Here is a 23037-nt window from a genome sequence, read left to right on the forward strand (position 1 = left end):
GGGAAAGAGCAACGGGAGCTCACCCCATCGCGGGGATTTGAACCGCCAACCTTCCTGTCAGGCCCAAGAGGCTCAGTGGTTTAGACCACCTGCTTCCTTAGAAAGAAGAGCTAATTTGTCCATGGCTGGGGGGCGCAGTCTGGACGGTTCTGCTCTGGGATGGAGACCTCCCTCTGTCTCTCTCCACCCTCCTGGCAATGCTGAGCTGGGCTTCCCTCCCCAGGGATGATGCTTCCTTTCCTCCCTCATTCCCTCAACTTCCTCTGCCCCCCTCCCTCCCTACTGGCTCAGAGGTTTCCTGCAGGTCCCAGTGAGTCTTCCCATCCCTGAAAACCTGTGGAACCATTTCCCCCCTAGGTATATTATTGTGGGTCTGCCATACGTCTGGATTTTCCTGAGATTTCAAAGGTGGAATTGACGTCCGGGGAGGGGGGGATTTCCAAAAGATGGCACTTTGTCCTGGAATGAAGAAAAGCCAACTGAAAACGCATGGGCTTTCTTGGCATTTTGGGGCCTTGTCTAAAAAAAGAAAAAGTTCTACAATTTCTATAATTTTGGGGGTGTCCTGGTTTTTACTTTTTGAAATATGGCAACTCTAATTATCCTGGGCTCTGCTTGAACTGAAACACCCTTTTAGAGCTCAGTTGGTAGAGCATGAGACTCTGAATCTCAGGGCCGTGGGTTTGAGCCCCACTTTGGGCAAAATATTCCTGCATTGCAGGGGGCTGGACTAGATGACCCTCGTAGTCCCTTCCAACTCTGCAATTCTAGGATTCTACCATGTGTAGAAGGGTGGTGCTGTGGGTTAAACCACAGAGCCCAGGACTTGCCAATCAGAAGGTCAGTGGTTCGAAACCCCGCGAAGGGTGAGCTCCCGTTGCTCCCTCCCTGCTCCTGCCAACCTAGCAGTTCGAAAGCACGTCAAAGTGCAAGTAGATAAATAGGTACCGCTCCGGCGGGGAGGTAAACGGCATTTCAGTGCGCTACTTTGGTTTGCCAGAAACGGCTTAGTCATGCTGGCCACATGACCCGGAAGCTGTACGCCGGCTCCCTCGGCCAGTAAAGCGAGATGAGTGCCGCAAGGCCACGACTGGACCTAATGGTCAGGGGTCCCTTTACCTTTAACAAATAGACAAAGGAACAGATTCAACTTCAAAAGACCAGATTGATGGACTGCTAACTACCTTTCTTTAGCATAACACTTGATAGATTCTCCAGCAGAGACATTTAAGCAAGCACAATTATACAGAAGTGAATATAGCTGGTTATTTTATATAAAAACAGGATCAATAATAATTTCTGACCCCACAATGGGAAGTCGCCAAGATAAATTAATAGATTTTGATGTAAATTGTATTTCCTCTTCTCCTTCCTAATGGCTGGACTTGAGACTACGCAGCAGCAGCGTTGGAAACAGAATCTAGCCTGGGACTTCTGGGGGTTCGAGGGAGAGGATGAAGCTGCCAGGAAGGAAGACATGGGGGGCAGCTGATTTTCAGGGATCCCTTTCTCTGACGCTTTATAAGATCCCTGGGCAGGAGGGAGAAGCTCAGGCAGCCCCTCCAGAGACAGGGACCTCCCTCTCCCTCTGCCCCTCTGGCAATGCCGGGCTACGCTTCCCTCCCCCAGGGATGATGTTTCCCATTCTCCCTCAGTCCCCCAACTTCCTCTGCCCCCTTCCTCCCCAGAGGCTCTCCTGTGCCCAGAGACCCCCTTGGCCCGGCTGCCCCTTCGCCAGGCAGTGGGAGGGTGGGATCCCCTTCCACCATGAGAGGAATGCAATGGGGTTGTGAGGGGTGTTATGTACTGAAGTCTCACCCTGGGCTAGCAGGGGGATACTGTAGATAGTTATGCAAATGAAGGATCGAAAGTGACGTTCAGTGATTGGATAGTTTGTATGCAAATGAAGGATCGAAAGTGACGTTCAGTGATTGGCTAGTTACAGAAAATGGTTACTGTTGCATTCTAGTGGAGCTCTATATAAGCAGGCTGACTGAGCTCCTCAGTTCAGTTCTGTTCCAGCTTACAAATAAAGAGCTGCTTTGGAAGAATCGCTGTGTTGATTGATATGTTCGCCCACAACTTAACACTGGCGATGAGGATGGGATCGATGGACATCAGAGCACAGCCAGATCCGCAAGGCCAGCAGCCCGCGTCTTGCTGGGAAGCCAGTTCCAGTGCATCACGAAGAGGCCAGCAGTGATGAGGCATCCTCCAGTGAAGACGATGATGTGCACCAGACAAAGCGGGGGCGCAGGAAGCTCCAACAGAAGTTCAAGGGCCAACCGGAATGTGCCGGCTGCGGAGGCAACCATTCCCGTGCCAAGTGTCGATTCAGAGACGCCATCTGTCGGACGTGTTCCAGAAGTGGCCACATCGCTAAGGTCTGCCAATCGGCTCCGTCTGACACCCCCCATCACCAACTCACAAGTCCAAGTCTTCACTCCAGTTTGCCAAGGAAAGCTGTTTCACTCTCACCAACTGCCGCTGCCCATCTGGAACCACGATTGGCCAAACCGACTTGCCTATGCGATGCAAGCTGTACATCACGGTGCTCATTGAAGGAGCTCCATGTGACATGGAGATCGACACCGGGTCTGCCCTGTCCATCGTGTCTTGGAGCACCATCAAAAGACTGGTACCCAGAGTGTCCAAAAGGCAACTCGACTCTCACCGCGTACACCTGAGAGACTACCAGGGAAACAGCATTCCCGTGGTAGGCGTTGGCCAGTTCCGGATCGCCTTCAAGGATTTTTCGGGCCTGCTCCGGTTGGTGGTGGTCGAAGGTCAGCGGCCAAGCCTCCTAGGGCTAGACTGGTTTGATGGCCTCGGCCTGGAAGTCACTGGCATCAACTGCATCTCTAACGCAGAGACTGAGGATCTGGTCTCCTGCAAGGGCTTCCGGGCGTGGTACCGTATTTTGATGACGTCTTGGTGTCTGCAGACTCACACCAGCAGCTGTTCGAACGCCTCCGCGCCATGCTGACCAGGTTCCAGGAGGCCGGGCTCAAGGTAAAGAGGGAGAAGTGCCAGATCGCCGTTCCACAGGTAGAGTTCCTGGGCTATCTTATCGACGCCTCCGGCCTTCACCCGGCCACATCCAAGATCTGCGCTATCCAGCAGGCCCCCATCCCAAAGAATAAGACGGAGTTGCAGGCGTTCCTGGGACTGCTGAACTTTTATAACATGTTCCTGCCCCACAAAGCCTCGGTGGCTGAGCCTCTTCACCGACTCCTCAGCACAAAGACACCTTGGTCCTGGGGTCATTGTGAGACGGCCGCCTTCAACGCGGTCAAAGCTCTCCTTTCATCGGACAGTGTGCTGGTACAGTACAGTGAAGCCAGGCCGCTGGTCCTTGCCTGCGACGCCTCACCTTTTGGCATCGGCGCTGTCCTTAGTCACCGTTTTCCAGATGGAAGAGAAGCACCGCTCGCCTACTTTTCCAGGACGCTATCTCTGACTGAACGGAATTACAGCCAGCTTGACAAAGAGGCACTGGCACTTGTGGCTGGAGTGAAGAGGTTCCATGAATACCTCTATGGCAGGACTTTTGACCTCATCACTGACCACAAGCCGTTCCTGGGCCTCCTCGCCGGTGATCGTCCAACTCCATGCTGCGATGGACTGTTTTCCTGGCTGCCTACCACTACTGGCTCGTCCATTGCCCAGGGAAATCAATGGGCCATGCCGACGCCCTCAGCCGTTGCCCTCTTCCAGCGTTTGTGGAAGACCCAGCTCCTGCTTCATTGCTCCTCCTGATTGAGGATCTTCCGGCAGCGCCTGTATTGGCTGCCACTGTGGCCTCCGCATCTGCCCAGGATCGCACCATCAGCCGTGTGCTCAACTGGGTGTGGAGGGGGTGGCCACAAGGGCCTTTTGCATCGGAGTTCCAGCCCTTCGCAACCAGACAACATGAACTCTTGGCTCATCGCGGCTGTCTGCTGTGGGGAGACCACGTCGTGATTCCCCAAAGACTCCGTCAACGTGTCTTGGAGGCTCTGCACGTTGGCCACCTGGGAATCGTCAAAATGAAGGCGTTGGCTCGGTGTTACGTCTGGTGGCCTAACATGGACGATGCCATCACTGCCTGGGTTTCCGCCTGTTAAGCGTGCCAAGAATCGAGGCCTGCGCCACCGGCAGCTAAGGGACACACCTGGGAGATGCCCAAGACACCCTGATCGAGGGTGCACATCGATCTGGCCGGCCCCTTTCATGGCCGGACCTTTATGGTAGTGGTGGACGCCTATTCCAAATGGCTGGAGGTGGCCCTGATGCCCTCCACCACTACCGAGGCCGTCATCCGGGTGCTGCGAGGCCTCTTTGCAACGCATGGGTGTCCTGATGTTCTTGTCTCTGACAATGGACCACAGTTCACATCAGGCACTTTTGAGCGGTACCTTTTGGGACTGGGCATCCACCATGCCCTAACGGCACCATTTCATCCATCCAGCAACGGGCAAGCAGAGAGAATGGTGCGCTCGGCAAAAGAGGCACTGGCACGCCTGGACCGGGGAGACTGGCACGAGCGGGTCGCCGAATACTTGTTCGTACAACACATCACCCCTCATGCGGCCACAGGGCGGAGTCCTGCTGAACTGCTTATGGGCTGCCGCCTCAGGTCACCGCTTGACCGGCTGCACCCAGACTTTGCCGTGGCTGAACCCCCAGGCTGTGCCAATGCGCCACGGTCATTTGTTCCTGGAAACCAGGTCTTTGCCCGGAACTTTGTGGGGGACATTCCTTGGGTGCCAGCCACAGTAGTGGGAGTCACTGGACCTTGCTCGTACTAGGTGGCACTTGAAAACGGACGCTTGTGGCGCCGGCACATAGACCAGCTTAGGCACAGGGTTGGGGACTTGGACACTACCATGGTGCCCCCAACTGTGCTCGTGGCTCCGGAACAGACACAGATGGTGAGGCTCCACCTACACCTCTCTCACAAACTGCCGGCGTGGAGCCGAACCAAGCTGCTTCAGAGGGTCTGCCAGAGTCCCCACAGACTCAGACCACTGCCGTGCCTGATATTCCACCAACTCCACTTGCGGAGATTTCACCCACAGCAGCGGATCCAGGGGACTTGGTTTCAACGCCACCTAGGGTCACACCACAGCCTTAGCAAGAATTGGGTGGCCCCCCAGACTTGGCTACCAGTCCCCGGCAGTCTGGCAGAGTTTCCAACCGCCCAACTTATTTAAAGGACTATGTTGTTGGACATGTATCACTGTTGGTCTAAGTATGTGAAATGTAACCGATATTCTTTTGTGCCTAATTGAACCATTACGTGTAGTGCTGTATATAAGGAAACCATTACGATTGTAACTAACGCCTTATCTCGGTGGGGAGGGGTGTTATGTACTGAAGTTCTCACCCTGGGCCAGCAGGGGGATACTGTAGATAGTTATGCAAATGAAGGATCGAAAGTGACGTTCAGTGATTGGCTAGTTACAGAAAATGGTTACTGTTGCATTCTAGTGGAGCTCTATATAAGCAGACTGACTGAGCTCCTCAGTTGAGTTCTGTTCCAGCTTACAAATAAAGAGCTGCTTTGGAAGAATCTCTGTGTCGACTGATATGTTCGCCCACAACTTAACAAGGGGAGAAAGAGAGACCCCTTTCTCTGAGAGCCCTCCTTTCTGCTCCCCTCACAAGAGGGTCCCCGTTGTGTCTCTGTGTGTTTCTGAGGGACAAGAGAGGCGGAGCCCCTCCCCCCGCTGCTTCTTTCCCTCAGCGACTCTGAGGGAAACGACTTTCCCCGCCTTTTCCCAAATTCCCGCCTTTCGAAATCTGAGCCTCGCCTCAGTTTTAGGCGCCAACGAGGCAGATTCCTGGCAGACCAGGCTGCAATACCCCCTGGGCTCCCTGCTTGATCGGTGGCTCCAAGTGGCTGTGGGGCAGGGGCAGCCAGGGGGCGGCTTTGGCGGAGCAGAAAAGTCCCTGCCCGTTCGGCCAATGAAAAAGCGCCCTGGCGATGACCAGCCTGTCTCCAGGTAACCCAGCCCCAGGCAGGAGCCTCAGCCGGAGACGGAGCGAAAACAGCAGCAGGAAAAGGGCAGCAAATATTTTTGGGGTGGGAAGGCTGGATCTCCCCAAGAGGGGAGGGGTCTCCTCCGGGGAAGGGGCTGCGGGGGCTCCTCTCTGTCTCTCCCCTGTGTGTTTCTTCATGGGGCTACTCAGACACCAGCAGCAGAGATGTTTCTTGCACAGGGGAGCTGGGGGCTGGAGGAGGCTTTTATTGGGGGGAGGGGTCTCCTTATTGGGGGGCTGCCAGGTCTCCTGGGGATGCAGGCTGGGGGGCGAAGGGGGGAGCCCCCCTCCCTCAGCAGACAGTTATTCCCCCTTGAAACTTCCTTCCTCTTTCCGGATACAGGAAGGAACCAAGGTTTAGCGGCTTAAAACGCAGCAGAAGAAAAGCGCATCTCGCTGTTTTGAAGCCTGAGTCTGAAATTTCCCTTTTTGCTGCCAGAGTAAAGTTTTGGATGGAACTGACAGATTCTTGTTAAGCTTTATAGTCAAGTCTTCCGGGGGGCTTCCAGGAAGATATTGATTCACACGCGACACAACAACAATGGAGAGATCAGAAGAAGAGGAACTTGCAGATCTATTGAGAGCAGAGAGAGCCCTTGCTAATGCTCTTTCCCTGCCTGGCGACCGATGATGCTGCCACGGCTCGGAGGCGGATTGGACGCTCGCGGGGCGGGGAGGTGGAGTGGGCGGGGCTTGGTAGTTTTTTCCGACCCTGAGCAGAGAAAGTCCCATTTGAGAGTCTTCAGGGGGCGAAGAAGAGAGAAGGATGGGGGGCTCCAGCGCTGCGCCTTTGGCCTTTGGGGGGCTCCTGCTGGGGATGCTGGTGGTCTCTGCTTCGGAGGGGCTGGGCGTGGAGGCGCCTCCAGGTGAGCCAAGATTCTGCAATGGAAGAAGGAAGGGGAAACTCCGCTTAGTGGGACCCCCATCAGTGGGGCTCCTTTGACGATCCCTCGTAGATGGTCTTCATGAACACGGTCTTAGCAGTGAGTCCGTAAGTGACTGTGGAGCCAATTCTGGACCCACACATCATTCCACAGTGGGGACAGAGGTTTCTGGGTGGGAGTTGATCCTTGAGGGTTTGCCAAGTGTGCCTTCCTCTTAGCACGTTTCTCCGTTTCGCCCTGAGTTGGAGTGTCTCCAAAGCCCATGACACCTTTAGTTAAGGCTGCTCTCCAATTGGAGCGCTTGCAGGGCAGTGTTTCCCAGTTGCTGGTGTTTATACTACATTTTGAAAGATTCTTCTTGGAAGAGTCTTTAAATCTCTCTTGTTGACAAACCAGCATTACGCTTTCCATTTTTAAGTTCAGAATAGGGTCGTTGTTTTGGAAGATGATAATCAGGTATCCGAACAGCATGACCAGTCCTTTGAAGTTGATGTTGAAGAAGCATTGCTTCAACACTGGTAATCTGTGCTTCTTCCAGGACACTGGGGGCAAAGGGGCAGGAGGGAAGGGGAAACACTCCCCCCACTGGAAAAGAGCAGCTCAGGTTTCTGGGATTGGGAAGGAGAGGACATTTATTTATTGCTATTAATTATCTCCCACCTTTCAGGATTAAAATCCTACCCCAGCAGTTTACAAGTAACATTCAATTGAATTTTAATAGAACTACAAAATTCACACATTAAATAGTCTTCCTTCAGGACACCTGGTGGCAGGCAGCCCTGGGGGACTTTTGGGGGGGCGGCGGGTGGGGCAGCTGAATCTGGCCCTGCGCGCTTCTTCACCTGCTTCTCAAAATCATCCTCATCATTATTAGTCCATTTATCTCCCATCATTTTCAAGAGATCTCATAACCAATCATTAACTCTAGAAATGACTCCACATAACGCATAAATAAACCTTTCGTCTGCTCTTTCTCAATAGTAAGAAACCCAGGCAAGTGCGTAGCCAGGATTTTTGTTAGGGAGGGGCAGACCTTTTGTTAGGAGGGGGAAACCTCAGTTTCCTATGTATTTTTATTGATTTTTATTGATGGGGGAGAGCTGCCCATCCCTGTCCCCCTTGGCGAGGCCCATGAAAGCAGCAGCGAACTGGGGCAAATGGCTCCCTGCTCCGGGGAACCTGAACTCCCCCCCCCTGTGGCAGGTCCCCTCCCCCCCCCATACCTTGGGGTCCTCTGGGTGCTGAAATGGGTTCCTGCCTTCCTGCGCTCTGGCAGGGAAAGCGAAAGTGAAACTGGGTCTCCTGCAGCGGGAGGGGGTCTCATGGGAGGGAGGGGCAGTGAACCCCATTCAGAGCAGAGAAGCGCCTCCCACCCTCCTTGGCATCTCATCCATTTCCTGGTCTCTCTGCAACCCCCAACATTTCCTCTTTCAGCCGGAGGGCAATAAAATGGGGGAGAGAGGTTTACTTTTTTTCAAAAAAACTGGAGATAAGCAAGGGCGGCATCGGGGGCAGGGAGCAGCTGCCCCCCATTAAATAAATAAATAAATAAATAAATGCAGATAGCTCGGTTCACGCCCACCCCCCTTATATCCTGGCTACGCCCATGGGTTTCAGGGCCTTGGAGGTTGTGCCTCCCCCCCAAAAAAGGGGCCTTCCTGCTGCTCTCTCCCTTTCTTTTGGAAGGAGGTGAAAGAAGGGTCTCCCTGCTCATCCCCCTCCCCCCGCCGCCATGGGATCATGTGACAGGAGAGATAGAAAAAAATGTGAGAGAGACAGACCATCTCTCTCCTGCCCGGCGGGGACAACTATCCGCTTTCGTGGGAGCTGCGCCCTTAAGGCAACCGGAAACCAGAAGTCTCCACCCCCCCCAATTTCATTCTCCCCCTCCCCCCAGAGCATTTCCTGTTCCAGTTGAAGGCGGAGTGCCACTTCTCCAACGGGACGCAGCAGATCCGCTACCTACATAGGGAGTTTTTCGACCGTCAGGAGCTCTACTACTTTGACAGTGACCGAGGGAAGTTCATGGCGGTGGCTGAAATGGCGGAGTCCGAAGTCAAGAGATGGAACCAGGACAAGAGAGACCTGCGGAGATACATGGCCGCCGTGGATGTCTTCTGCCGGCGCGACTACGGGATCTACGAGCCCTTCGTCCAGGCCCGGCGCGGTGAGTCCAGAATCGGGGAGGGGGGCGTTATGGGAAATGGGCCCCCTGTAAGAACCCAAAATGGGGGGGGGCGTGGGGTGGACCCAGGACTTTCTCCCCTCCCTGCCCCCTCCCGCTTTTCAGAGAGGAAGAGGGGCCTTTCCTGGTGCCCCAGCAGACGCTGGGATGGGGGGCAGAAGGAGCTTATGTGTCCCTCGAAGCATCATAAACCGTTTCGTGTACAGTGGTACCTCGGGTTAAGTACTTAATTCCTTCTGGAAACTGTTCTTAACCTGAAGCACCACTTTAGCGAATGGGGCCTCCTGCTGCCACCGCGCCGCAAGAGCACGATTTCTGTTCTCATCCTGAAGCAAAGTTCTTAACCTGAAGCACTATTTCTGGGTTAGCGGAGTCTGTAACCTGAAGCGTATGTAACCTGAAGCATATGTTACCTGAGGTACCACTGTATTGTAATGTATTTATTATTAATTAAATTTGCATCCCACGGTATACCTGTAGGTCTCAGGGAGGCTTGCAACACAAAATTGCAGTATTTACTACTACTACTACTACAACAACAACAACAACAACAATAATAATGATAATAATGATAATAATAATAGAAGTAATGATTTATTATTGGTGTTGTTTTGTAGCTGTTGTTGTTGTTTTTATTGTTATTTATATTATTATTAATACCCCATCCACCTGGCTGGGTTTTCCCAGTCACTATGGGTGGCTCCCAACAGAATTAAAAGCACAATAGGACATCAAACATTAAAAACTTCCCTAAACTTCATTTACTGCATGCGATGTCTATGCTTTTCCCTCTCCTCATTCCATCCCCACAACAACCCTGTGAGGGAGGCCAGGCTGAGGGGGGGGGCTGGCCAGGGACACCCAGGAGACTCAAGGCCCAGGGGGGATTTGAACCCAGGACACAGTCCAACGCTGGACTACATTAGAGTGGGGGGCTGCAAGGGGGGAATAGGCAGCCTTTCAGGGGGAGGACAGAGAGCACATTTCATACAGAAACCCTGAACATTTTAAAAGTACAAAATGATGTTATTTGAACATCAATCTATTATTACTTGTGACACTTAAACATGTCGTTTCCTGCACACCTGACATGGATTCAGGTAGGGCTACCATATGTCCAGGTTTTTCCAGAGAATCAGGATGTTTAAGTCGGGGGAGGGGGTTAGAAAGCTTAAACCTCTTTTCCAGTTGACTTGTGAGCTTCTGGATCTCATCTGTGGAACTCCCTGCTACAAGCAAATCATCAACAAAGACTAAAAGCATTAGATATTTGTTGCCTGTCCCCTTGGTGTACAGGCATGGATCAGCCACACTCCTTTTAAAACCAATTTTTACAAGGGCTTCATTTAAACACTGGTTCCAACACCTTGCACTTTGTTTGAGACCATAAACAGCCTTTCTCAAACGCCAGACTGCACCATTCTCCTCTTCAACCCCCAGGGGGTTGTCTCATTAACACTTCATGGTCTAAATGTGCATGCAGATATGCAGCATCAACATCAAAATGGTGCACTGCTAGTTGTCTTACAGCAGCAATGGAAAGCATTAAACGAAAAGTTTCACTCTTTACAGTGGGAGAAAACACTTCATCATAACTCTCCCCTTTAATCTGGGTGAACCCTCTGGCTACCAATCTGGCTCGAAAACGTGGTTCCCCAGATGCAAGGGTTTTTCTTTTGTAAACCCACTTGCATGACACCACTCTGCCACCAGGTGGTGACATTATGACCTCAAACACTTTGTTACGTTTAAAAGAGTCCATTTCTTCTTTCATGGCTTGTTCCCACAAAGCACGTTCTCCAGGGGGTAAGTCTAAGACTTCATTATAACTCTGTGGTTCCACACAACTCACATTGCATACTCTCACTCCTCCTAGGGTCAAACGCTGAGGAGGTACACCCTTGTTTGAACGTTGGGAACGCCTAGGCACAACTGCTACTTCTTCCCCCCTTATCTCTGGCTCTTCTTCCTCTTCCTCTAGAGAAGAAGTATTATCTATTGCCACATCTTTTGGGGAAATCTGTGCCACCGCCTCATCCTGCTCCTGCGTTGCCAATGGCTGAGAAGAAGCCTCTTCTCTTACTTGCAGGGGCAGTAGGCAATCTGGGTTGGCATGGATCGCAGTCCATCTGTCCTGGTCAGCAAAGTCTGCACTTCGTGACAGAACCACTCGTCCTGGGCGTAAATTGAAACGCCACCCTTTGCCATAGGACTGATATCCCACAAACCGCAGTTTCTGTGCTCTAGCGCCCCCTTTCTGGCGCTGAGCTTTGGGAATGTTTACATGTGCCCAAGCACCCCAGTTATGGAGCATTGTCCACTCTGGTTCTTTCCCAAACAACACACGATAAGGAATATCTTTTATAGAGCTAGACAAGGTTCTATTAATCAGAAAATTCGCAGTAAGAAAAGCCTCGCCCCACAGCCTATGGTTGTGGCCCAATCCTGCATCCACTAGCAGGCAGTCCTTTACTGACTGTATTACAGCCCCACGTCTTTCACACAGACCATTTTCAGCAGGGCTATAAGGGTTAGTCAAACGGTGAGTGATCCCCTTACGCCGCAACCATGCCCCAAATTGTTTGTTCAGAAATTCTCCACCCCTATCTGTTTGCAACTGCACAACAGGGCGAGCGAAGAGCTTTTCAGCTTGGGCAACCCATTCTCTGAATGTGGGGAAACACTCAGATTTCTGCTTTAACAAAAACAGCCAACTAAAACGTGATTTATCATCTATTACCAGAAAAGCATATCTGGGGGCCCCTTCAGTCTTCTGTGGAAAAGGGCCTATCACGTCACAATGGACAAGTTCTAAAACCTCTTTAGATACTCTGTCACTTTTAGAAGCCACAGGCTTCCTCTTAGATTTGGCCATTTTACATACATTGCAATCTAGGAAACAGTTACAGCTATTTACTTTTAGGTTCTTGCACACCTTTTGCATCTCTGAAAGCACACGGAAATTGGCGTGACCCAGTTTTCTGTTCAGTTCATGTACACACCCCTTATGAACTGGCAAATTATCCTGAACCACCTGGGCTGCTTTAACAGGCTTGTCCTGCATTACATATAACCCATTTTCCAACTTTGCATGGCCACATACCTGAGTTCCATTCTTTATCAGACAGCCATCCTGTGTGAAGTTAACACTATACCCTGCATTAATCAAACAGCTTACAGACAGTAAACAATAGTCCAAACTGCTGACAAACAGAGTCTCTGGTAGAGTAGTGTTCAAGCACTGCAGGAAACATGTTCCCTGGCCATCAATCTTGCTTCTACGACCATCAGCAAGATAGATTGAGTCTTTTCCATCAGCTGGCTTCCCCAGGGTCTTAAAGTCCTCCCGACTGTTGCAGATAATCCTGCTGCTGCCAGAGTCTAGCAACCATGTTCCTCGAGGTATTTTCCTCTCCTCTCGAGAAAATGCAGAAACAAACTGAGCAGAACACGTGTTCTTCTTCCCTGAAGAGAACCCCTTCTGCTTACATTTCTGCGTCAATTGCTGTCTCTGCTCCATGTCGTCTCCTGGAATTCTTGCCCTGCATTGACGTTGGAGATGCCCGGGTTGGTTGCATCTATAGCACCTCCTCACCGCCATGGCCAAGTCCAAACCTTGGCATTGCTCCATTGGCAGATTCTGCTGCTGGCCCCCTCCGCTGTAACTCCTCCGCTCTTGGAGTTCAGCCTGTCTATCTGACCTTCTTTCTGCTTCTTCGGTCAATCTTCCAACCACATACTCAAGGGTCAGATCTCGGGGATGCATACTCTCCATGCTGTTAATCACGGGCAACCAGCTTTCAGGCAAACTTGAAAGGATAATGTATGTTTGGTCAGTCTCATCATAACACTTACCTCTCTGTTGTAGTTGAAGAAACAGAGATTTCAGCGTTTGAAGATGAGTTGCCAAACTCTCACCTTCTTTCATAACAGTCCTGAACAGCCTTCTGGTCAGAGAAATGATAGTTCCAGCAGTTTCTCTGACATGCATTGCCCTTAATAAATTCCAGCACTCAAACGCTGTGCTGGCATTTGCTACATGCAATAACTGAGAGTTGCTCAAACACAGCATAATTTGGGCACGAGCCCTTTCATCCAGCAGTTTTTTCTCAGCAGAGTCCTGTCTCAAAACCTCAGTTTCAACACAGTCCCATAGTCCATCTCTCCTTAACAACTGTTGCATTTTAATTGACCAACTCAGCCAGTTGCTTTCTGAGAGAAGTTCAAAACGGATGCCTCCCCCAATATTTACAACTTGGGAAGACTGGAAATCTGCCATCTCTGCTGGTGCTTGCTGAGTCCCTTCTGTGGGGTCTCCAGCAAGCTCTCCTGACTCTCTCTTTAGAGTCCAACTGGATGGTCCTGGCTGGCACTCACCGGCTTCTAGCTGCTGCCTCTGTTGACCCTCAGGTCCCGCCTGGCTCTGCAACTGGTGTAGCCGCTCTGTGAGTCACCTACTGTGGTCCTCTAGCAGTTCAAACTGTTCCAGTAGCCGACGCTGAGTGCTTTCCTGATCCTCAGATCCTAGCCGCTCCAGCGTCGCTGCATACAGTTACAGCTTGCCACCAACTGCTCCAACGCACAGCCACTGGCTCCATACACCACCAGGACTCACCAGCTCCCTGCTCAGATGCTGTCAGTCATTTTGCACTCTGCACATGCTCAGAAACACTGCACCCATAACCTGTCAGTGTTTGTAAAAAGCAAAAAAAAGAAGGAAAGGGTTCTGACCTCCCTTTGTCTCTTCAGCCTGGTCCTCGGACCCTTGTCTGCATAAAAGAGTCCACGAGAATATCCTTGCAGAGTTTTATTCTTAAAAGTCTTTGTGCAAAACACGACTGAATAACTATACACACCAGCACTAACCAACCAACCAACCAACCCAAACACCAGCCTCAGAACACCAGACTAACATTTCTCACTATATATACAACCTGGTACAAGCTGCTCACTCATGCTGACCCAGATTTATTCGCATTAAAGAAACAGCGGCCATTTTAGCCGTGACATTGCTCATGAATAAACAGATTGAAGGGAATACGATAATCTGGGAGGCCTAAGGCGGGGGCCGATATGCTTCCTCTTCCCAGACTAATTCGTAGGGATGATCTTGCCGTGTCATAGCGGAGAGGGGCTTGGTTATCTCACTGTAGCCAGCAATCCATGCCCGGCAGAAACCTGCCATGCCAAGGAAGCCCCGCAAATGTCTTTTGGTCTTAGGGAGTGGAATCTTGGTGACCGCTTCTATTCTGTCTGTTGCTAGGCTCCAGGTGCCTACCCCCAGGATATGTCTGAGATATTTCACTTCCTGCTTGCAGTATTGTAACTTATTGGGGGATACCTTGTGCCCTTTGTATGCTAGCTCAATGAGATGTCTAGTGTCTGCTTTACACGCCTCCTCACTGGTAGAACATATTCAAATATCATCTACATAAAGCAGATACATGGACCCAGCAGGTAGGTGTACGTCTTGTAAATCTTGGTGCAGTATCGTAGAAAATATGGCGGGCGATTCTGCATACCCTTGGGGTAGTCTTGTCCAGGTTAATTGACTTGGTCCCCTAGCGAAGGCGAAGAGGAATTGGCTTTCAGGGGCTAGAGGGATACTGAAGAACGCAGAACATAGATCAGCAGTGCTGTACCATGTGGTTCCTGTTTAGAAGGGAATTTGGGTTGCCCACCACTGGGTGGCATGGAATTACAAACTGATTTATGAGCCTTAGGTCCTGTACAAAACGGTAATGGACTGGGGTTCCCTCCCCCATGGGTTTTTTTATGGGGAATACTGGGGTGTTGCAGGGTGATGCACAAGGAACTAGAATTCCCTTTTCAAGGAAATATTCAATCATGGGCATCAGTCCTTCTATGGCTTTGTTTGGTAGGGGATATTGTTTAGTGCAAGGGAAGGGAAGCTCTGCCCTATAGGTGAGTAGCAGATTTTAAAAGTCCCACCAAGGTGGACTCTGTACCCCATAGCCAAGGAGGCATTTCCTCTTCTAGGTCAGGGGGGAGATCTGGAAATTGGCGTTCCAGTTTAGCATCTTGCACTATTCCTTGGAACGTGGGGACAGACTCTTCAGGCATGTATCGGTAGATGCCGTCCCCTGAGCACTTTATTGTGGCATTTAATTTGCAAAGTAAAGCTCTGCCAAGGAGGTTTACTGGGCTGCTGTTTAAGAGGAAGGTGTGTTCCGCCAATAAGGGTCCCAGAGTGACTTGGCTGGGTGGGAGAGTGGACACATGCAGGGTATCCCATCCAGCCCCATGACCTTCCTGGTCTCCGATCCAGGTTCCAGGTGGCTATTTGCTAGGGTTGAATACGTGGCTCCCGTATCCAGTAGACATTCATAGGGATGCCCGTCGATCTCAATCATGCAAATAAGGTATTCAAGTGATAGCGCAAGGACAGCCGTAGAAGGACAGAACCTGCCAATTGACGTCCCAGCACATTCCTTCCATCTGGGCGACTGGATCCTGGTTAAAGTGTACCAGAAGCTACCCCTACAACCAGCCTGGGAGGGTTCGTTCCAAGTGCTTCTAACCACACCCACTGCCACGAAAGTTGGGGAAAATAACGTTTGGCTACATCACATGAGGTGCAAGACCATCCTACAACCTCAGGAGGTGCAGAAGACCCAAGGAGAGGACTACACCTTTGACGCCCCACCTTCCGCTGCAACCTCCTACATAGACAACGATGAGGAGCAGCAGACTGGACCAGATCGGGGTCAGGATCGGGCCCAACAGACCGGACCAGATCGGGGTCAGGATAGGGCCCAGCAGACCGGACCAGATACCACCCCCGAGCCCGAGCCCGTCTGGACCTCTGAAGTTGTCCTGGACTCAACCGTGATCAAGCTACGCCTCAAACGCGTTTGACAGCTCCACGCTTCCCTCCCTTCCTTTGACAACTCAGCGTGTCGTTTGACAGCTCTACATTTCGCTCCCTTCCTGACAGCTCAGTGCGTCGTTTGACAGCTCTATGCATTGCTCCCTTCCTTTGACAGCTCGACGTTTCATTTTAACGCCTTGACACTTAATTGTTTTATCTGCCACCCCATCACCGGATATGGAACTGATCCTCACCCTTTTAATCCTTTCCCCTTTGAATGGGGTCTCTTCTCTCGTGTGGAGCCACTGCTCTGGATGACAAACGGACTATCATTCTTGGACTATCACACCACAGATTCAGGGGACAAATCCAACCCTGACCAAATGACCAAATGTCTCCCTGAATCACAGACCTTGCTGTACCACTCGTTAGTACCCAAACTCAGTAGTACCCAATACTGGGAACTCTTTATACAAGACCAAAGTTTCCAGCGCGTTGGGTCAGCCATTCTCACCCTTGACCACCAGTATTACCGCCTGAGATGCAACAGTGGGACCTATCTTCTTTATGGTCAAGGGGAGATCGTCAGAAACCCGAACTGGACCAAGGTTGAAAATGGAGGGGCTACCCACACTTATACAGATTCCCACCACCCCTCTGAGAATTTGATTTTTGGCTTCCAATGCCTTTTCATGACCCCTGAACCAAGAAAACCCCAGCTGCAAGGACTCTGCCTAAGGCGATTCTGCTGCCTATAGAATCTCGGACTTACTCATGACTGGAAAGGGGCAGAGTACCTGGAGGGCTGGCACCACCCTATACGCCCCTCCCACACCCCTGTGTGGGACAAAGTTGGTCCACTGAGATGTGGTGGAATAGCCAAGGACAGGCAACTCCTGAACACCACTGATCCCTTACACCCGATGAGCACCGCACCCCGGCGCCTTGGTACTGACCTCTCCTTCCCAGGGCAAGACATCATTTCATCCTGGGAACAGAACTCCTACATCCAACTTCTTGGTCAGGTGGCTAAGGAGACTCCCTACCCGAACTGTTGGATCTGCGCTCATGCACCCAGCCACCTCCAGCAAAGCATTCCTCTAGTGCCAGTGGCTGTAACACTGGAACAATACCGCTCAGGAGACGTTGCCTCCTGGAATTTAACTGCCTTAAACCTCACCCACCAATATCTGTACCTAACATGTCCAACCAGAGGACCCCTTTGCCGCCGCTTCACTGGGAAAGGGACCTCTATAGGAACTAATACCTGTAACATCAATCTCGAAATCCTCACCACAGGACAAGTGACTGTCACCAACTCAGCCGGTTCCCAGACTTTTCCAAACCTCACTGCCGCCTGGGCTGCCGCTGTGAGCCACCCGTCCACTTGGAGACCACAACACTCGGATCTCATGTTCTTACAGACCTTTGTGTCTGGCAGAATGGAGTCGTTCCTCAGTGGCTTGTTTTGGGTGTGTGGGCACAGAGCATGCACCTGGATAAGCCCGCAGTTGTCTGGATCCTGCTTTGTGGGATACATTGTCCCTGGGATAAGGATCACCCCACACCTACCACCAGGGAGACAGAGGAATAAAAGGGAATAGCAAGACCTGTCAGACCTCTCAGACGTTGCTGCCAATGGAGAGACTGTGGGTCGAGTGCTGTTCCCTGCCTACAGAGCTGGATCCAACCACGTCAACATTCTCAGTCTCACCCACATCCTCCTGAAGTTCATGCAAGAGGCCACGCAGATAACGGACTCTTTGGTATCTGAGCTCTCTGAGGTAAGACAACTCAGTTTACAAACAAGGATTGCTACAGATTTTTTGTTATCGAGTCAGGGAGGGACATGTGCTCTGATTGGAGCAGAGTGCTGCACATATGTGACCGACCAGTCCTTGAACATCACTGGACATTTAAACAACATACATGAGCTGGCAGGGAAACTCAATGACATTCAACATGAGGGACTGTCAGATTTCGATCTTTAGGACTGGCTGCCTAAGTTGGGCTGGCTCCGACAACTGCTCAAAGGGATTGTCTTGACTGTTGCAATTATTATTCTTTGCGTATCAATACTGTGTTGTGCTGTACACTGTTTAAACCCTTGCTGCTCGCTTATCCGCTGCCCTACATGACATACCTCGTTTCCCCTCAGAACTTATTCTCACTCAGAGAGTATACCCACCTTCCCAGAATATGTGCAAATGAGACACTTGGGAGAGGGTGAATACATGATCACTGAGATTTAGGGTGCGGAGAAAGGATTTGCAGTTCTTACAGAACTCTGATGCAAATCTAGCTCCGAATGGGGGACTGTTATGGAACAGACAGAGACTCGGAAACCACTTGGTACCTGCCATAATTCCCCAAGCGGGAGGTCACGTACGCACAGGAAAGACCCCACTGATGCCAAATCACCGGACCAAGCCCTTCCTCTGGGCATGGCCAAGTGGCAGACTGTGCAAGCCAAGACCCTATTGTTTTCTGATTGTAGGTACTCAAGGACATGCCTTCCAATACATACCCTGTATTTGCATGTTATTTCCCCCCTGCCCATATGTTAATTTTGTATAACCCTCCCCTTTTCTGATGTAATGGTGATGTAGTAGTGATGTAGTGATGATGCTTTCCGAACTGTATTTTGGGAAATGGCGGGAAATTTTAAAAGTCCTTGTTACCCCATCCTAGGGGTTCAATCTCATCTTGAACCTGTTGCGCAATAAACGTGGATCTTCTCCAACTTGCTCCAGTCTCTGGCTGTACTCCTTTTGTTCCAAAGGGATCCGCAGGCTTAGCCCGACGAGCTAGGTGGCTGGGCAGCCTTGCACCTGGATTTTTTCCGTAACACTGCTGAACCATTGCGATGAAGGGATTTAAAGTGGATTGGGTACATTTTCCTTCCAAATTACAGGAAGGGATAAATACAAAGTGCTTCGTATGTGAGCATCACATTTCTTTCATTGCAGGTATTTTATACTCAGTTTTTGTAGCTGATTGTAGGCAGCAAAGGTAAAGGTAAAGGGACCCCTGACCATTAGGTCCAGTCGTGACCGACTCTGGGGTTGCGCGCTCATCTCGCTGTATAGGCCAAGGGAGCTGGTTTTTGTCCGTAGACAGCTTCCGGGTCATGTGGCCAGCATGACTAAGCCGCTTCTGGCAAACCACAGCAGCACACGGAAATGCCGTTTACCTTCCCGCCGGAGCGGTACCTATTTATCTACTTGCACTTTGACGTGCTTTTGAATTGCTAGGTTGGCAGAAGCAGGGACCGAACAACGGGAGCTCACCCTGTCACGGGGATTCAAACTGCCGACCTTCTGATCGGCAAGTCCTAGGCTCTGTGGTTTAACCCACAGCGCCATCCGCGTCCCTCATTGTAGGCAGCAGTGCCCTCTTTATGTATTCACATGGTGTAAACATGTATGTTGTCTTCTAGGGATCCAAATACGCACACAAACAAACAAACAAAATGAACACACAAGCAAGCAAGACTCCAAAGTGCTTCTGTTCCCAAAAAGGGCAGGAGGTGATGTTCTGATCTCTTCAACACTTGTAATTGATCTCTGAGACACTGAGGGAAGCAAAAGGAAGGAAGGAAGGAAGGAAGGGAGGGAGGGAGGGAGGGAGGGAGGGAAGGAAGGAAGGAAGGAAGGAAGGAAGGAAGGAAGGAAGGAAGGAAGGAAGGAAGCTTTCCCTTTTCAACTTTGCTTGGAGAGCAACCTTCTCCAGAATTTCTCTTTTGCACACAGTTCCAAAAACAAACAGGGGAAAGGGAATGGGAGATCCTTTTCTAGGTTTTCCCCTTGCAAATCAGCATCACTCTGGTGCTCAGCAGATGCTTTTAGACTCTGGAGCAACCAGGAGGGGTTGTGGTCGGAGGAAGTCCCCCAAAAGCTAGGAAGAAGAAGCAGCATTAGTTTTTGATATCCCGCTTTATCACTACCTGAAGGAGTCTCAAAGCAGCTAACATTCTCCTTTCCTTTCCCTTCCTCCCCCACAACAAACACTCTGTGAGGTGAGAGAGACTGAGAGACTTCAGAGAAGTGTGACTAGCCCAAGGTCACCCAGCAGCTGCATGTGGAGGAGCGGGGAAGCGAACCCAGTTCACCAGATTATGAGTCTACCACTCTTAACCACTACACCACACTGGCCTTCACCCAGTGCTGAGAACCAGGCTAGCCCTCCCCCAACTATGGTCCTGGACTGTCCACTGGGATGTTGGGAGAGGATCCCTCCTTCCCCTCTCCTCCCTTTCCTCCCTCCCTTGAAGCCTCTAGGTCCCTCCCTCCCTAAATCTCTGACCTTCCTTGCCTCCCTCCCACAGTCCAGCCCAAGGTGAAGATCACCCCCACAGACAACGTTGAATCTTCACCACACAACACTCTGCTGATTTGCACTGTGGGCAGCTTCTTCCCTGCTGGGATCAAGATCAAGTGGTTCAGGAATGGGAAGGAGGAGCCCAAAGTGTGGACCACGGACCTCATCCAGAATGGGAACTGGACCTTCCAGATTGAGGTGATACTGGAGACAAAGCCAGAACGTGGAGACGTCTACACCTGCCAGGTGGAGCACGCCAGCTTCGAAGGCCCCGTCACGGTGAAATGGGGTAGGACGCCTTCCTACTGGGAGTGGGGGGCATTCCTGGGGGGCTGGGTGGGTTGCTCCCCCCTCAGGGGGCTGATCCCAGGCCTGCCTTTCCTCACTCAAGGCTTTTTCTTTCTTCAGAGCCACAGTCGGACTCTGCCAGGAGCAAGATGTGGACGGGGATTGTGGGGATTGTGCTGGGGCTGGTCTTTGGGGCCACTGGACTCGCCCTTTACCTGAAGAACAAGAAAGGTGAGGGTGGGGTGCCGGAGGGAGAGGGAGGGTTGGGTGTGGAGCTGGATTGGGCTCCAGGCTCTCCTCCTCTTCTTAGGCAGAGGCTCTGGGGAGGGTTCTGTTCCTTCTCCACTCCTCGGAGGTCCCTCTTGGTGCCTCAAATGGAACCTCACCTATTATGGAGATGGTCTGAGGTTTAAATCTGTAGATGAAGACCTAAACCTCCTATCCAACACATGAGGGAGAAATTCAAAAGCAACTCAAAAGGACACAAATATTTTGCAGTTTGCTGCAAAACATACAATTACTTGCTACAAAACATTTAATTCCTTATTTTAAAGTTTTTATTTTATTAATTCACCCCTCATAGTCCATAGCACAGAACGAGAGAAAAAGGTTCCTAGCTGTGCCTGGACTGTGTTATCTTGATCTTGGGGGCGGCGGTGTGTTCCCAGAGAAGCTGTTTCAGGGGATATCTGGTGCTGACTGAATCTTTCTATCCTTTTCTCTCTCTCCCAGGGCAAGCTGTTCCTCAGCCTGCAGGTAACTTTCCTCTCTGCTCTTCCATCTTCCTCCCCCCCAACCCCATTCTCTTGGCTGCTTGGTAAGCCCCCACCATGGCTTGCTTTTAGAATGGCTTGCTTTTCCGCCACAGACCCTTTGGAACAGAGGGTAGGGGCTTTCTATGGTTAAATCCACTGATGCACACACTCCAATACCATGTCCTGGAAGTGGGTCTCCAGGGGAATTTCCCACCTGTGAGACAGTCAAATAAAGTTGCTTAGCAGAGGCCGAGTGAGGAGACCAGGGCTGGCGTTTGGCTTGGGGGCCACATTTGCCCCAGGGTCCATGGTTCCCCATTTCTGATCTAGACAGATCTCCTTCGTCTCTTCTGAACCTCCTCTTCTCCACTGCCAAAGCCAGCCAAGTCTCCCTCCCTCTGTCTCCTTCCCTCCTCAGAGCCCCCCTGCCAGGCCCATAACTGGCGGCAATAGGAATTGAAGTTCACAATATCTGATGACCGCTCTATGGAGTGTCCCCCAAGTCTTGCCAGGGATTCTTCTACCCCTTTCTCCCCATTCCTCACCCCACAGTGATGGGCTTGTCTCTCTCTCCTCTGCCTGCAGGACTCATCAGTTAGACTTCACTGCTCCATCAGGATCCTGGAATGTGGAGAAGCTCTGTTCTTCCTGCCAGTTGCCCTCTGTCCATGCTCAGAGGTGGAAACCTCCTTGGAAGGAGGATGGAAGGAGTCACAGATCAAGAACGACAGTGTCCACCCCTCCCCCACCTCTGTTGCTTGCTTGTCATTTGGGGAAAGTTTCTTTTTGTGTTTCCCTTTCCGCTTGTGGATTGCAAGTTATCTCAACCTGATTTTACTTCTTTGCACTTCTCTGTTAGAGAATTTGTGCCTTGAATCTCCCTGGAGGAGCCTGAGCTGTCCCTGTTACCAGAAAATTGGAGGGCTCCCTTGGATAAAAATAAAGACACCAACCAGGACGACTTGGAGCAAATCAGCAGCCTGTAGGCTTGGCCTTTATTTAGATACTGTCGCAACAGGACTCCCACCCGCTACAAGGCGAAGCAAAATGGAAGTCCCAAACAAAGAAAGACCCCAACTTTTATTAGTTCCTAATCCCTTAAATTACACCCCTAGAAATACATCATAACTACATCATGACTACATTATAAACAGGAGGGGTCAGGGGAGGGGTTGCGCAGGTAACGTGAGTATCATCATGACACCTGGCTGGTTCCCTTCTCCCCCTCCCCATGAGTCATTTTCGGAAGACAAAAGGGTAGGCGCAGTTTCTCGTGTATGCAGTCCGTTGTGTCCTTGATGGTCTTCTGTCTGAGCCCATCAAGATGGCTATCAGGGTTGCCATGCCAACTGGGAAGGGCTGCAGAGTACGTGCTCACACGCTTTAGGGATTATGGCTGACCAGGATCAAGCCACCCCTCTTTGATAGTCCTTGTCATATGAAGTAAAATAAAAGTGGTCCGGTACAAATCTGACGTACAGCTGATTTATAGTGAATTTATAACAAAAACTGTCAAAAAGAGTTCAAAGACACTTTCACTTCCAGAAGCAACTTAATACATTTTGATACGATTAGTCACGGTCAATTAAACCCGGAAACTTTGTATGGAGAGCTGTCAAAGTATAGAGAAGGGTGCGCATTAGCCTGCAGTACCTGTGTAGCTGCCACAAGGGGCGCTGTTCGGTAACGCTGATTGGCTGAAGCAGCAGCCGTTTGACCTAGGGTTCAGAAAACTGGTCTACCCATGAA

At 51.0% G+C, this 23037-nt stretch overlaps 1 protein-coding gene across 1 annotated transcript; it reads left to right on the top strand.

The window, feature by feature from the left end:
* Window positions 1–6651: 6651 nt before the first annotated feature.
* LOC310757132 (H-2 class II histocompatibility antigen, E-S beta chain-like) lies at window positions 6652–22193 on the top strand (the record flags this gene model as incomplete). Its single annotated transcript, XM_083602329.1, is given in 8 exon segments — window positions 6652–6728; window positions 6730–6757; window positions 6761–6890; window positions 8806–9075; window positions 20253–20534; window positions 20654–20764; window positions 21266–21289; window positions 21874–22193. Coding segments are annotated over 8 exon segments (936 nt in total). The 3' UTR covers window positions 21888–22193.
* Between the last annotated feature and the right edge of the window lie 844 nt (window positions 22194–23037).

Source organism: Podarcis filfolensis (assembly GCF_964270895.1).
Source record: "Podarcis filfolensis genome assembly, chromosome: 2".
In the NCBI taxonomy this organism is placed as follows: Eukaryota; Metazoa; Chordata; class Lepidosauria; order Squamata; family Lacertidae; genus Podarcis; species Podarcis filfolensis.